Source organism: Mobula hypostoma, chromosome 23 (genome assembly GCF_963921235.1).
Source record: "Mobula hypostoma chromosome 23, sMobHyp1.1, whole genome shotgun sequence".
Taxonomy (NCBI): domain Eukaryota; kingdom Metazoa; phylum Chordata; class Chondrichthyes; order Myliobatiformes; family Myliobatidae; genus Mobula; species Mobula hypostoma.
Window position 1 is genome coordinate 54,773,522 of NC_086119.1, and position 15,285 is coordinate 54,788,806.

Consider the following 15,285-nt stretch of genomic DNA (forward strand, 5'->3'; position numbering starts at 1 on the left):
GAATTAATCAGTCTGATGGCCTGGTGGAAGAAGCTGTCCCACAGCCTGTTGTTTTTATGCTGCCGTTTCCTGGATGGTAGCAGCTGGAACATTTTGTGGCTGGGGTGACTCAGGTCCTCAATGATCCTGTCTTTGTAAATGTCCTGAATAGTGGGAAGTTCACATCTACAGATGCGCTAGGCTGTCCGCACCACTCTCTGCAGAGTCCTGCAATTGAGCGAAGTACAGTTCCCATACCAGGCAGTGATGCAGCCAGTCAGGATGTTCTCAACTGTGTCCCTGTAGAAAGTCCTTATGATTTGGGGACCCATACCAAACTTCATGTAGCTCAAACCTATTTATCCATCTGAGGTGAAAGAGGCACTATTATGCTTTTTTCACCACACAGCCAGTATGCACAGACAACATTATATCCTCGGTGATGTGTATGCCGAGGAACTTAAAGCTGTTCACCCTCTCATCCCCAAAATCATTGATGTCTATAGGGGTTACATTCCTCCTGCAGTCCACAACCAGCTCCTTTGTTGTTGCGACATTGAGGGAGAGGTTGTTTTCTTCAAACCACTCTTTCAAGGTGATGACTTCTCTGTAGGCTGTCTCATTACTATCTGAGATTACGCCAATCAATGTAGCATCATCAGTATATGAACAAGAAATAAAGCCAAGAGTACTACTGTGGTTATAAATAACATCATGTAGCTCAAACCTATTTATCATAATAGTTAATCATCACAAATCAGGATGGCCTGCAAAGTATCATGAGGATCGCCAAACAGTCATGAGTAGGCAATGGAAAGACTAATACTTGCCACACATTGTCATATTGAAGCAACGATCCCTTTCATATATTTTACAACTGCGCGGACCAACTATTGCTCTCATATTTTTACATAGCCTGTAAACTGTGCGGCAGTTTACATGTTTTCTTTGTAATATGCATACTATGAATATTTAGAATGACAATTTAAAAACTGCATACTTTTGGTTTTATTTATTAATTGAAGTGTATAATGAAATACAGTACAAAGAAAATCTTTCACACTTTGCAAACATTTTCTCATGTCCTTATTACAAATCCATTGTCCAGGAATGACTTAATCCTCATCAGATCATCCAAATGTTCCACTTCTATTCTGCTTCTGTATTTAGATTTGATTGAATTCATAAGACTGAATCCATGTTCGCAGTCAGCAATAGAAGAACCCTAATGTTCCAACAATGTCAACAAGAATTGACAGTTCTTCCAATTCGTCATTTCTAAGAACATAGTTCAACATATCAGTGAACACCTTAATTGAACTAGTCATGGCTTTCTCAGAAACAACAAATTTGAAATCACAGTATTGCTGCGATATTTTCGAGGCAACACTTCTATTGTAGCTCGTATTAGCAGCTGAGTAGCTGAGTTTTCCAAATTCTCTTTTCTAAATTCAAAATTGGTTGCATTTGCAATAGCAACAGGGTCAAAAGTTTGCCATTCTCTTGACTCATCGTCAGGAAATCTATTATCCAAGTGATTACACACACGTTGAATGATTCGAATGATAGATGTAATATCAATGTCAGAACTATAATTGTAAGCATATCTTTCACTTTGTCACTTAAATAAACGGTATCACCAAGATACTGTAACTGTATCTCGTTAATTTTTGCTTTGCATACTGCAGTACCTCAATTGTATTCAAACAGCTTTTCTGAAGGTATTTACAAAGACATGCCAGATCTTCCAAAACATCATTAAGGACAGTTAATACTCTATATTGTGGATTGGTCAAAATCTTCAGGCAATAGTTGCTGATTGAATTGTGACATTCATTAACTTGCTCTTTGCATTACTGAATCAAAACTTCGCAGTTCCTCATTAAAGCAGTAACAACGTGTCCTGACAGCCACCTTACTTTGTCTAGTGGTCTAAGCGATACAACATCACACTCTGTAATATTAGCTAATTCTTCCAGCTTTTCCTTTTTAATCAAAAACCTTCTGAACATTGTATACATTGTTCGAATGAGTGCTCAATTGATGGTTTTTCCCAGGTCTTCTCTGTGTGCACCCCAAAGTTGCTCTCACAGATGCTTTATTTCTTAAAGGATTGCTGGCACCCCATTATTCTTTCCAAGCATAACACTGGTTCCCTCTGACATAAACATACCATCTTTTGAGTATCAAGATTATTGTTGACATAATATTTTATTGCTTCAACAATAGTGATACCCTCACATGCAGCGAATTTCAAAATTTTCCAAAATTAACATTTTCTCTGAAAAAAAATGTCTGTACTTTTGTCAGCAATTACTGTATGGAAAGCAAATGTCCGCAGTTCTTCCATTATCTGTTTCTGAAGCACAACACTGATACGTGCAACAAATTCAAATGCATTGTTCTGCTGCGCCAACTCTCTGGTATATTTATATATTTGGTCATATGTGCATGAAATTCTTACACAGAATACATAGAAGCATTCATTTTAATTGCTAAGATAATGCTGTTAATTACCCCTTTGACTATCAGAATTAGACATCTTTTGCATATCTTGTGTCACTCTTGCCTCATGCTCTCTTGAAGTTTCAGTTAACATGCACAAAATTCCACATTTCTTCGGGCTGCATAACTTGATAACTGCATATATATGAATCCTCTGGTTATGATGTCATTTTAAATAAGCTGACTTCCATTCTTCCAATTTTGTGCGGAACTGAATTTATCCCCAATTTTTCACTTCCACACAAATAGTGCATACAATATCGCCAGTATCCTGATATGTAAAAATATTGCCAATTTTTATGTTTTGATATTGATGTGAAGCTGGTAGTTTAGTATCTATGAGCTGCAAGGGTCATTCTACCTTAAATTTTATACAAGCTTTGTTCTTCAAAGCATTTAACTCTTCTTTTGTTTTTATTTTCAACATCCATAGGATACTAAAAATAATTATTATTATAATTTAAGAATACTAATAAAATAACCACAGTCATGCAAACGATTTTATAGAAACAAATTTTACCTTCTCAAAAATTTTTAATAAAAAATTCTTATTATAGACTATAATTTTTCTGAAAGATACTTACCAAAAAAGTCATACTATAAAATTTTTCACATCAAAAAAACATAAACCACAACCCACAACACAAGTAAACTACGTCACGCAGTCAAAACAACTGCGAGCACAATGGCAAAAGTAAAATGTTTTGATGAGACAACGTCAGTGTTTGATGGGCCAGCGGTTAACTAACAATGATCTACCAACTTCTATTCTGTGTTTAATGTTACAAGTTGTAAGTGTTGTAACTTGAAACACTGACAATACAAATACATTGAAGCTCTAAAATGTCTCAAAGGTTGAGGTACCTTTATAAACACATAATAAAAGTAATAAATAAATAATAAAACACGTAACAAGCTGAGTACTTCACAATTATAAAAATATAAAAGAAAATCCCAGCTGCACAGCAACAAAGGCTATGTGCACACAAGCATTTGTTACTGCACAGCTTAGAAGGAATAGTGCACTTAAGTATAATCAATATTATTAAAATCAATGCATTAGAATTTTTCACATTGGTCAATCAATAACTCATTTATTTCACTTCAAGAAAATATCCTCTGCATTTGTTTCAATTATTTAATGCTGCTTAACTAAAACTATAATTATTAAAACATGTTAAGTTAATTACCAGTTACGTTATTCACAAAATGTGATCAATCTTACCACTAAAGTTATCTTTTGTGTGTGCTTGAGGAGCTCATGTTTTACATGCAAGCTTTCATCACTCTCAGAGTAATGAAGTTTACATCTTGACCTCAAGCTATTCAGCTGGCTGAGGAAATTTTGTACAGTGAGCAAATGGACTGTGTTTGTGCAAGCGTCCCTATTGTTGCATACTAATGATTCCAAAATACATTGAATAACTTTGTAACGAGGAGACAATTTCTTTTTGATTGCCAAATTACATTGCATATGCCTCACTTCTGAGTAAATTGGAGAAAAGGAAACAAAAAGAAGTATTTTTCTGCTTTAAAACTTATAAAATCTTAGGTAAATCAGTTTTCACAGTGAAAAGTTTTCCTTTTCTATTTTGATCTAATTGTTCAGGATCAAGCAAATGGATCAACTTCAAAACAACAAATTCTGATACGAATTTTAGGTTTTTTACACCACTCCTGTCCACACGTATCCCAAACATAATTTCCTGTCAAATTTTCCAAAGAGTTGGTTTCCCATCTATTTTTCCTCTTCCTAACCTCAGTACCTACTGCAATCAACTCATTTAATTTGCTGTAAAATAACAAAGTAAACCACTCAAATTTTCCACTCGATCATTCTTTACTATCATTTTTCTCAAAAACCTTGCAATTCCACAGAATCACCTGCAAGTCATGCATCTCACCATGCAGCTGCTGTTATAATCCACAAATACCTCCTGACCATCATAACCAAGTACCATACAGTTCCTTCCAATCTACTTCACGCAAACAAAGCATAACACACAAAAAACATAATTAACATGCAAACAATCACAGCCATTCATTTACAGTCTTTATGGACAAATAAAATAGGTATTAGCAAAACCCACACACGAAAACAGAAGTTAAATGAATTGCTAATTATGAATCAATGATCCTAGCCATGCATCACATTTTTCTTACATTATCCTCCATTTATTGTAAGAAGAATATGTACCCGATTAATACCAGGAATACAGATTAAATCTAACAGAGCATACTTGTAAACAACTTCCATCAAAAATCGCACATGGCTAATTGATCTCAAATTCTTCTTGAAGTTCCCACCATCACTGAAGTCAGTATATGGGAATATATTACTGTTGCTTCAATGCTAGAACCCCCAATCCAACAACACTTGGAGTATCTAACCCGATGGACAGCAGAGAATCAAGAAGAGAGCTCACAGACCTTATCAACAGAAATTAAGTATAACAAACAAAAGCTGATCTTGCCAGGAACTGGATAAAAATAAAAAATAAAACTCATGAGAATTTTCAACTATTACAATGAAGTTCACTTAAAAATAGAGCAAATATATGATTCAGAATTAGAAAATGGCATAGTAAAACTGTCCAAGATTTCATAACTGACTTTTTCCAAATAAGATCAGGTTGGAGACAGTAAAACAAAAAACTACCTTGATTAAGTTAATCCACTGTTATCTTAAGAACTGAGTCCTGGGTGGGATGCAGCTGCAGGCAATGCTTCTGCATCTCAACAGCACATTATCATCAATAGCTTACTCCTTTGTAATTCATGAAACTTACTTGGCAGTTGATTCTTCATCATACTTTGTTTTCAAATCAAATAATTCAGTCTGTGTTGATTCCAAGGCTGCAAAAGAAAGGAATAGTTCCAAGAGGATCAATGATTGCAGTTGTTCAATGAGTATTTCTCAACAGACTTTGCAGATACATCATTAATAAAATAAGAGTTGTTTAAAGTCAAATGCTTCCACTGCACTTTTCCTACAGGAACGTGTAATATAAGTAATTAGTAAATTTAGGGAGAAGGCTCTGTGCAGGTGAACTGAATATCCAGGTACAAACTGCAATAACTAGGCAGAATGATAGAAAAATCAATGTACAGGGGATTCTTTGGCCAGTGTTTTTGTGCCAGGCAACAAAAGCGCTAACAGGTTGAATCCCATCTTCCCAAAACTGCCCACAATACAACAGGTCATGATTCTCCAGCTGCACACTGAAAACTCCTTATTGTGAATGATGGGGTTTCTGCCACTGCAAACCTTTCAGGCAGAGTTCCATCTTCCACCACTCTCTAGTTGGAAATATTTCTTATCTTCCCTCTGATCCTTCTGATAATTATATTAAATCCTAGCACCAGTTTCTGACTCATGGTAAGGGAAATAAGCTTCATTTAACTTAGGCTCCTCAAAATGTCATGAAGTTCAATTAAGTATAGGATCTACATATGTATGCTTCACCTGTTCCTCGAAACTTTTGTGTCTCCTGTCTGTTGTATATTCCCTTACTGTACTGTACCTGACCAAATCAGTACTTCACAAATCAAGATTAATTCATTTGCCACGTTATCTGTCCAATTAACCATTTATATCCACCTGCTGTCTACAATATTACTTTACATTCTCAACCTCATGCCAACTTGTGTCTCATCTGCAAACTTTAGTCTGTGACTCTGCGTATGTTCTACAAAACTATCATGCCCCTATAAATATATACAAAAAGTAAAATACAGCACTGCACTTTGTGTAGTATTCCATGCAATAGCCTTCCAATCACTAGAATACCTACCAACCATTACCCTTTGCTTCCAGCTGGGGTTAATTTTACTATAAATCAATTTAGACATTGAGCACATTGTACTCATCAAACCTTCCTGATACCTTAAAAGATTAAATAAAGTAAAATAAAACATCAGATTTATTAAAAATTTCATGCCTAATTCTCAAATAATTTATCTTTGATTTAAAATATAACAATAAAGCTGAGTCTAGGCGTCACACTTATGATTTTAGTTCTGACAAGTTCAGGATGTACATGAACTGGAATAGAATTACTGTAGTCCATCTTAGGATCCTAATGTCAATTCACTGAGTGAAACAGTACAGAAGAAGGCTTTGGGCTGACCATTATGTACCTCAATATACTAATCCCATTTACCCACACTTGGTCTATAAGCCTTTTATGCTTTGATGATTCATGTTCCCATCTAGATATAGATAATGGCACCACTACCACCACCAAATTGTAATGTAGAAGGTTAAGCACTGAAAGAACCTCTCTCTATGTAATAAGGGCCCTACCCTGAAAACAGCCTTCGTGCATAAGAGTACTTCTCTCTCCCATGTCTCACACCAATGCTTCTAAGCATGGAATGAGCTCTTTATCATGGATTGATATGCACAGTGAACTCTGCTAACAATCAGTTCATGTCCAAAATCTTAGCACGTAAGATCACCTCTTAATGTCAAAGATAAATCTCAGTCCACTTCAGGAAGTATATGGCATCAACCAACATCTAAATTTAAATGCAGCTTTTAATGTTAAAACAACACAGTTTATCAATACAGGTTCAATTATTCAACAATTAATAGAGAAATAGCCAAGTGAAACACAGAAGAAATATTTTATTTATTCTGAAAATTATAAGAGAACCGAAAAAGGGCCTTTGACCCATCTAGACCATGCTGATCATCAACGACACGGTAACAATAATCTCTCCACAATCCCGTTAAAATTCCTTTATTCTTTCACTCACTTACACCACAAGGGGAATTTATATCAGCCAATAAACCAAACAAGAGACACATCTTAGGATCCAGTTTGTTCTACACCTTTAATCTTCCCTTCCAATCCAGTAAACTTTCAGGTACATATGATTCTCTCACGCAAGTTGATAATGAAGTGTATTCATTCCATATTTAAGGAATGCAATTCATTTCCTTATAACGCCTGTAATTCCTTACTTCCTCATGACAGCTTTTTCAATGCTTTGCCTTCCTTTCTGATCTAGGCCCAGCTTTACCCAAAATAACTTCCTTGCTTTTGCATTTTGCGTTTCTATGGTCTTGATTCAACAAACCTATGTTACTATCTTCAATGTCACATACTTGTGAAGGACTAGTTTCATCTGATTTGTCAATCATTATCATTAATTTCAAAGAAATTAAATATTGCATTAATTTTTAAACAATTGTATATCGTTCGTTAACTTGGAAATAATCTAACACAATGAGAATAATGAAAATAATGAGTCACTCGAAGTCCTGAAACTACATCATCAAAGTCAATCTGTTACCTGTCTGTAATGCCTGAACTTTATGATCAGCTTCCTCAAATTTTGAGGCCAAGGATGTCTGAGTCTCCTGTAGTTTTCTGCAAAATATATTAAACAGAAATGTCAAGACAGATTTCATAATGAGAATAATTTCAGCAGCAAACATCTGTGAAAACATATGACTGCATCCAGGCATGATGTTACATTAAGATTCTCTTCTGTTCTGTCATTAATGAAAAACTCATTTGAACTTTTTAATACAGCTTTTTGCCAATGACTACGATTTGTCAACGGGGAGAAAAGAACTGTCAAAGTTTTGGGTCAAAACCCTACATCAGGACAGGGCTTTGGGGAGTGGTACTGAGAAGATTGGAATAGTCCCAAACCTTCTCAGGTACCACACCCAACTCTTTCTCCATTACACTGATGACTGCATTGGTGCTGATTCCCGCACCCGTGCAGAGTCATCAATTTTATTACCTTTGCCATAAACTTCCACCCCGATCTCACATTCTAACATGAATTGTGGGCACGTTATGTTCGCACCAGCAGCGTGACAACATTAAGAGCGATTTTTATGTTTTGGACATATACATTTAGCAATTAACTCTGGCTACCAGTCTTCACATCTGAATATGTATTGTGAATTTAATTTGCAGCTGCCCCGATCATCAGAGACTGGAGCCAGCATTTCCCAGCAGTATGGCAGTATGGGGTAGACACAAGCAAGCCTGTGGTCAAGTAAAGATAAACTCAGTTAAAGATAGAGGAGAGCCTGTATGAACCCGTAAACAGTACCCTATAAAAACTGACGCATTGACAACTATTCAGGGTGAAGTGAAAGAACTAAAAAACCTGGGGATACTCAGAGAGACTGAGGCAACCACTAACTCACTACATGGCCAGTAAAGAAGCCCAACAGACAACAGCAACAGACTATACCACCCTTAAGACCATGCCGAGTTTGCATCCCATAGTGGCGAGCCCTCCAACAATCTTGAATGGCCTGTCTCCAGAACATAAAGTTTTTTCAGTCTTGTTTATCGCTAATGGATTTTGGAGCCTCCCCTTAGCACCTGAATCCCACGTCCGATTTGCCTTCACCTTAGGTGGGCAGCAATATACATGGGCCAGGTTCCCCGCAGGGATTCCACATTAGTCCATCCGTTTTTAATAAGGTATTGGCACAGTCTTTGGAAAAGCTCAATCTAATGTCGTACGGGTCGACCAGCTTATAATATGCAGACGATCTACTAATTGCTTCGGAAGAAGAAGCAGGTCATTTAAGGGTGATAGCCAGCGTTTTAGAGATACTGCAAGACAAGGGGCTTAAAATCAGTCCACACAAGGTTCAGATAGGAAAGCAAGCCATACAATACCTAGGCTACACCATTTGCCAGGAGAGGAAGGACATGTCAGATCACAGGCATTCGGCAATCAGATTCATACCCCGCCCAGAAGACGTAAGGTTAAGGAAGGTTATGGGTCTATTCCATTATGGCCGTAATTTCATACCACCATTCTCAGTACTAGTGGTCCTGATTCAGGCTTTGATTAAATGAGAGAAGTCCCTTCTGGAGGAAGTAAGATGAGGAAAAGGCTTTTATAGATATCACAAAAACCCTGGTCTCTGCACCCGCGCTAGGATTACCAGATGTGGCTCGCCCCTTTCACCTATACCGTACCAAAGCAGTAGTAGTGCAAGACCATGGAGACACAAGAAAGCTAGTGGCATATTATTCAAAGAAACAGACAGTAGGACTTCCTTGTTGCATTGCAGCTTTAGACTGCCCAGCACCGGCAGTGCGAATAAGTGAACCAATTGTAATGATGGGACAATTCATACAATATACATTACCTAAGATTGTAAAGCTCCTAAATACCAACAGAGGTGGCAGTAATTAAAGTTAAAGCTCACCAGAAAAGGGACAGTAAGCAGCAGAAAGGAAATGAGGAGGCAGATATCACTGCGAAGAAGGCAGCAGAGAAACAAGAGGCAGTGGAAATTGCAAGTGTGCAAGAAGAAACGACGGAAGTCTGTTTAGTAAAACTCTGTGAAGAGGTGGAAGCAGAAGAGAAGGAGAAGTGGAGGAGAAAGGGAGCAAAGAAGAGAGCAGATGGGAGCTGGACACACGGGGAGGAAGGAGTCATGGAGGCCCCACTCTACATTAGGTAGGTACTACTGAAGTTATACCATGGGGTGATTCATCAGGGAAGGTCGAGCATGATCACAACCCTCCAGCAGGACTGGTGATGGCCAGGGATGGGCAAGGATGTTGAGAAATTCTGCCAACGTTGCATTATTTGTGTCCAGCATAACCCTAGTAAGGGCATAAAGCTACGGCTGGCAAATCAGCCACAGCCAAGGGGACCCTGGGAAAACATCCAGTTGCACAGGGGAAAGCTTCTGTCCAGTAATTATGGATCACTTCACCCGGTAGGTAGAGGCTTTCCCAACAAGGGACTGTACCGCCAGTACTGCTGCATGGATTCTAGTTCAGGAAATCCTCCGAAGGTGGGGAATCCCAGTTCAGTTGGACTCAGATCAGGGAACACATTTCAGAGGGAAAGAGATGAGGGAAATGTGCAGACTGTTAGGGACTCGACAACAGCTCCACGTACCCAACCAACCTCACTGTTCAGGAATACCTTATAAGAATGGGTTGAGTGAGCTTTGCCTTTTCTCCTTGGAGCAATAGAGGATGAGAGGTAACCTGATAGAGGTGTATAAGGTGTTGAGAGAGACTGATCGTGTGGGTGGCTATGCTTTTTTCCAGGGCTGATATGGCTAACACATAGTTTTAAGTGCTTGGAAGTAGTTTCAGAGGGGATGTCAGGGGTAAGTTTTTTACATAGAGAGTGGTGAGTGCGTGGAATGCACTGCTGGCGATGGTGGTTGAGGTGGATACAATAGGGTCTTTTAAGAGATTAAGATAGGTACGTGGAGCTTAGAAAAATAGAGGACTATGCAGTAGGGCAATTCGGCAGTTTCTAGAGTAGGTTACATGGTCGGCATAAGATTGTGGGCTGAAGGGCCTGTAATGTGCTGTAGATTTCTATGTTCTATGGTAGAAAGGATGAACAGAACAATCAAGAATGCCTTAACCAAAGTTATAGCTGAGACAGGAAAGACATGGGTTGATGTATTACCAGGAATCCTGAGGAGATTACGATCAACCCCGAACTGCACGCTGGGTCTCAGTCCCTACGAATTATTGATGGGGCAAGCAATACAACTCCCCTACGGGGTAACTACAAGTTGTGTTGAGCCTGGAGCTTACAGGGATAGACTGACACAGTATGTGAAAGGCCTTTGTAACCAACTTAAAAGTGTTCAAGGGCCAAGCAAAACAACAATAGCACACTGCGATCAGAAACAGCTGGAAGGAAAGGAGACAGACAGGTGACTGAAGTCACGGTGAGGGTGCTGCCTGAAAGGGCAGTGTTTGCTCCTAGATGGATAGGACCACAGATGGTACTTTTTACCAGTGATACTTGAGCTTTTACTTTTTCATTAAAACAGAATCAGATAATGCACAAAATACGATGCTTTACAATCTAATTTTCATGCCTATTTACAACTTGCAATAATCTACCTGACACAAATGAGGTACAAACTAAACAGAAGGAAAGAAAATACTAAAAGACATCACAGGTCTACTATTATCTGAAAAGAGAATGCCGACTGCAATACCTACCTATGCTAATCTATTTATACATCATGTAATTTTACAGATTTAGACAGCATGGCAACAGACCCTTTAGCCCAACTCGTCAATACTATGTTGCCAAGTGGGCTAGTTCCTTATGCCTATGTTTGGCTCATAGCCCTCTAAACATCCTCTCTCCACGTACTTATCTAGAAAACTTTTAAATATTGCAAATGTGCCTGTCTCCACACTACTTCTGGCAGTTTATTCCAAATATGCACCTCCCTCTATGTGAAGAAGCTGCTTCTGATGTGCCTTTTAAAACTTTTGCCTCTGACCTTAAACCTATGCCCTACTGCTTTTATAACCAGGGAGGAGGGGTGTGCTAACACTATGTGCTTTCACCCTGCCTATAGCTTCTATGATCATATAAAGCTCTTCCAGGTCACCTCTGAATCTCCTGCATTGCAGAGAATAAAGTCATGGTGTGTGCAAAATGTCCTTTTAACTCAGGTCCCCCAAGTCCAGGCAACATCCTGGTATATCTTTGCTGCACTCTTTATGGTTTAATAACATCATTCCTAATATCAGGTGACCAAAACTATACACAATACTCCAAGTGAAGCTTCACTAACGACTTCCATAACAGCAACATAGGCACCACAGTAGCACAATAATTCGTGCGATTCTATTAATTGCTCGTTGTAAATTGCCCTGTGATTACGCAAGGGTAAAAGTAGTTGGGTTGCTGGGTGGTGCAGGTGTTTAACCAGGAAGGGCCTGTATCTATAAAATCAAACAAAAACTCCACAACTCCTTTTCTCATTGCCCAGCATACCAACCAGCCCTTGCATCACCCTGTCTATCTTATGCTGTTTTTACCCCCATGCTGTTTTTAGCGAACAATATTCTTGCTCTATCATTCACTGCAGAAGTCCTACCCTGCTTTGATTCGCAAAATGTGATGCCTCACATTTAGCTGGATGAAAGCGATCTGCCAATCTTCAGCTCACTTACCCAACTGATCAAGATCCTTCCTATAAATTTCTGATAATCTTCTTCAATGTCTATACCACCTATAGTACTATCATCTGCAAACTTACAAACAATGCCTATCACAATCATTTCCAAATCATTTTCATAAATTTAAACAGTAAAGGTTCCCAGCACCCTCAGCACACCGCTAAACACAGACCTCCAAATGAGAAACAACACTCAATAATCAATGCTTCTTGCTATCACTGAGCCATTTATGAACCCAGTCCACTTTATCCTTCTGAATCCAATGCCATCTAAACAGACAGACAGGACGTTGTCAAAGGCCTTGCTAAAGTCCAAATAGACAACATCCACTACCCTTCCCTTATCTACCCTTTAGGTGCCTTCTCGATGAACTCAAAGACACATTTATCACCTCCCTCTGGCAACTCATTCCACATACCCACCATCCTCCTTTTAAAAAATTGCCCCGTAAGGTCCCTTTAAATATTTCCCACCTGACCTCTAATCCTTGTCCTCTTGTTTTAATCTTCTTTACCCTTAGGAAGTCTGTAACCATTCACCTTATCTAGACCTACACGACTTTATGGTATACCTCTTTTAGGTATATCTCAGCCTTCTACACTTCACTGAACAGTTCATAGAAACATAGAAATAGGTGCACGAGTAGGCCATTTGGGCCTTCGAGCCTGCACCGCCATTCAGTATGATCATGGCTGATCATCCAACTCAGAACCCTGTACCAGCCTTCCCTCCATACCCCCTGATCCCTTTGGCCATAAGGGCCATATCTAACTCCCTCTTAAATATAGCCAATGAACTGGCCTCAACTGTTTCCTGTGGCAGAGAATTCCACAGATTCACCACTCTCTGTGTGAAGAACTTTTTCCTCATCTCGGTCCTAAAAGGCTTCCCCTTTATCCTCAAACTGTGACCCCTTGTTCTGGACTTCCCCAACATCGGGAACAATCTTCCTGCATCTAGCCTGTCCAATCCCTTTAGGATTTTATATGTTTCAATAAGATGCCCCCTCAATCATCTAAATTCCAACGAATATAAGCCTAGTCAATCCAGTCTTTCATCATATGAAAGTCCTGCCATCCCAGGAATCAATCTGGTGAACCTTCTTTGTACTCCCTCTATGGCAAGGATGTCTTTCCTCAGAATAGGGGACCAAAACTGCACACAATACTCCAGGTGTGGTCTCACCAAGGCCTTGTACAACTGCAGTAGTACCTCCCTGCTCTTACATTTATTTACATTTACTTCACATTTATCCACATTAATTTGCATCTGCCATGAATTTGCCCACTCACCTAACCTATCCAAGTCACCCTGCATCCTCTTAGCATCCTCCTCACAGCTAACACTACCGCCCAGCTTCGTGTCATCCGCAAACTTAGAGATGCTGCATTTAATTCCCTCATCCAAGTCATTAATATATATTGTAAACAACTGGGGTCCCAGCACTGAGTCTTGCGGAACCCCACTAGTCACTGCCTGCCATTCTGAAAAGATCCCGTTTATTACCACTCTTGGCTTCCTGTCTGCCAACCAATTCTCCACCCACATCAATACCTTACCCCCAATACCGTGTGCTTTAAGTTTGCACACTAATCCCTGTGTGGGACCTTGTCAAAAGCCTTTTGAAAATCCAAATATACCACATCCACTGGTTCTCCCCTATCCACTCTACTAGTTACATCCTCAAAAAATTCTATGAGATTTGTCAGACATGATTTTCCTTTCACAAATCCATGCTGACTTTGTCCGATGATTTCACCGCTTTCCAAATGTGCTGTTATCACATCTTTGATAACTGACTCTAGCATTTTCCCCACCACTGATGTTAGGCTAACCAGTCTATAATTCCCCGGTTTCTCCCTCCCTCCTTTCTGAAAAAGTGGGGTTACATTAGCCACCCTCCAATCCTCAGGAACTAGTCCAGAATTTAAAGAGTTTTGAAAAATTATCACTAATGCATCCACTATTTCTTGGGCTACTTCCTTAAGCACTCTGGGATGCAGACCATCTGGCCCTGGGGATTTATCTGCCTTTAATCCCTTCAATCTACCTAACACCACTTCCCTACTAACATGTATTTCCCTTAGTTCCTCCATCTCACTGGACCCTCTGTCCCCTACTATTTCCGGAAGGTTATTTATGTCCTCCTTAGTGAAGACAGAACCAAAGTAGTTATTCAATTGGTCTGCCATGTCCTTGCTCCCCATCATCAATTCACCTCTTTCTGTCTGTAGGGGACCTACATTTGTCTTAACCAATCTTTGTCTTTTCACATATCTATAAAAGCTTTTACAGTCAGTTTTTATGTTCCCTGCCAGTTTTCTCTCATAATCTTTTTTAACTTTCCTTTTTAAGCCCTTTGTCTTCCTCTGCTGGACTCTGAATTTCTTCCAGTCCTCAGGTGAGCCACTTTTTCTGGCTAATTTGTATGCTTCTTCTTTGGAATTGATACTATCCCTAATTTCCCTTGTCAGCCATGGGTGCACTACCTCCCCTGATTTATTCTTTTGCCAAACTGGGATGAACAATTATTGTAGTTCATCCATGCGATCTTTAAATGCTTGCCATTGCATATCCACCGTCAACTCTTTAAGTGTCATTTGCCAGTCTATCTTAGCTAATTCACGTCTCATACCTTCAAAGTTACCCTTCTTTAAGTTCAGAACCTTTGTTTCTGAATTAACTATGTCACTCTCCATCTTAATGAAGAATTCCACCATATTATGGCCACTCTTACCCAAGGGGCCTCTCATGACAAGATTGCTAATTAACCCTTCCTCATTACTCAAGACCCAGTCCAGAATAGTTGGTTCCTCGACATGTTGGTTCAAAAAACCATCCCGCATAC

General features: G+C 39.1%; 1 protein-coding gene across 6 annotated transcripts in view; it reads right to left on the reverse strand.

Annotated features, from left to right (window-relative positions):
* The window catches only part of LOC134336925 (protein CASP-like), a 621,546-nt gene that overhangs the window by 389,547 nt on the left and 216,714 nt on the right, over positions 1-15,285 (reverse strand). For all 6 annotated transcript variants that reach the window (XM_063031576.1, XM_063031578.1, XM_063031579.1 and 3 more), the window contains exons 7-8: positions 7,786-7,862; positions 5,274-5,340 (exon numbers count right to left, since the gene is read on the reverse strand). In XM_063031576.1, the coding sequence (XP_062887646.1) occupies positions 5,274-5,340; positions 7,786-7,862 (144 nt within the window). The remainder of the gene's footprint in view (positions 1-5,273; positions 5,341-7,785; positions 7,863-15,285) is intronic.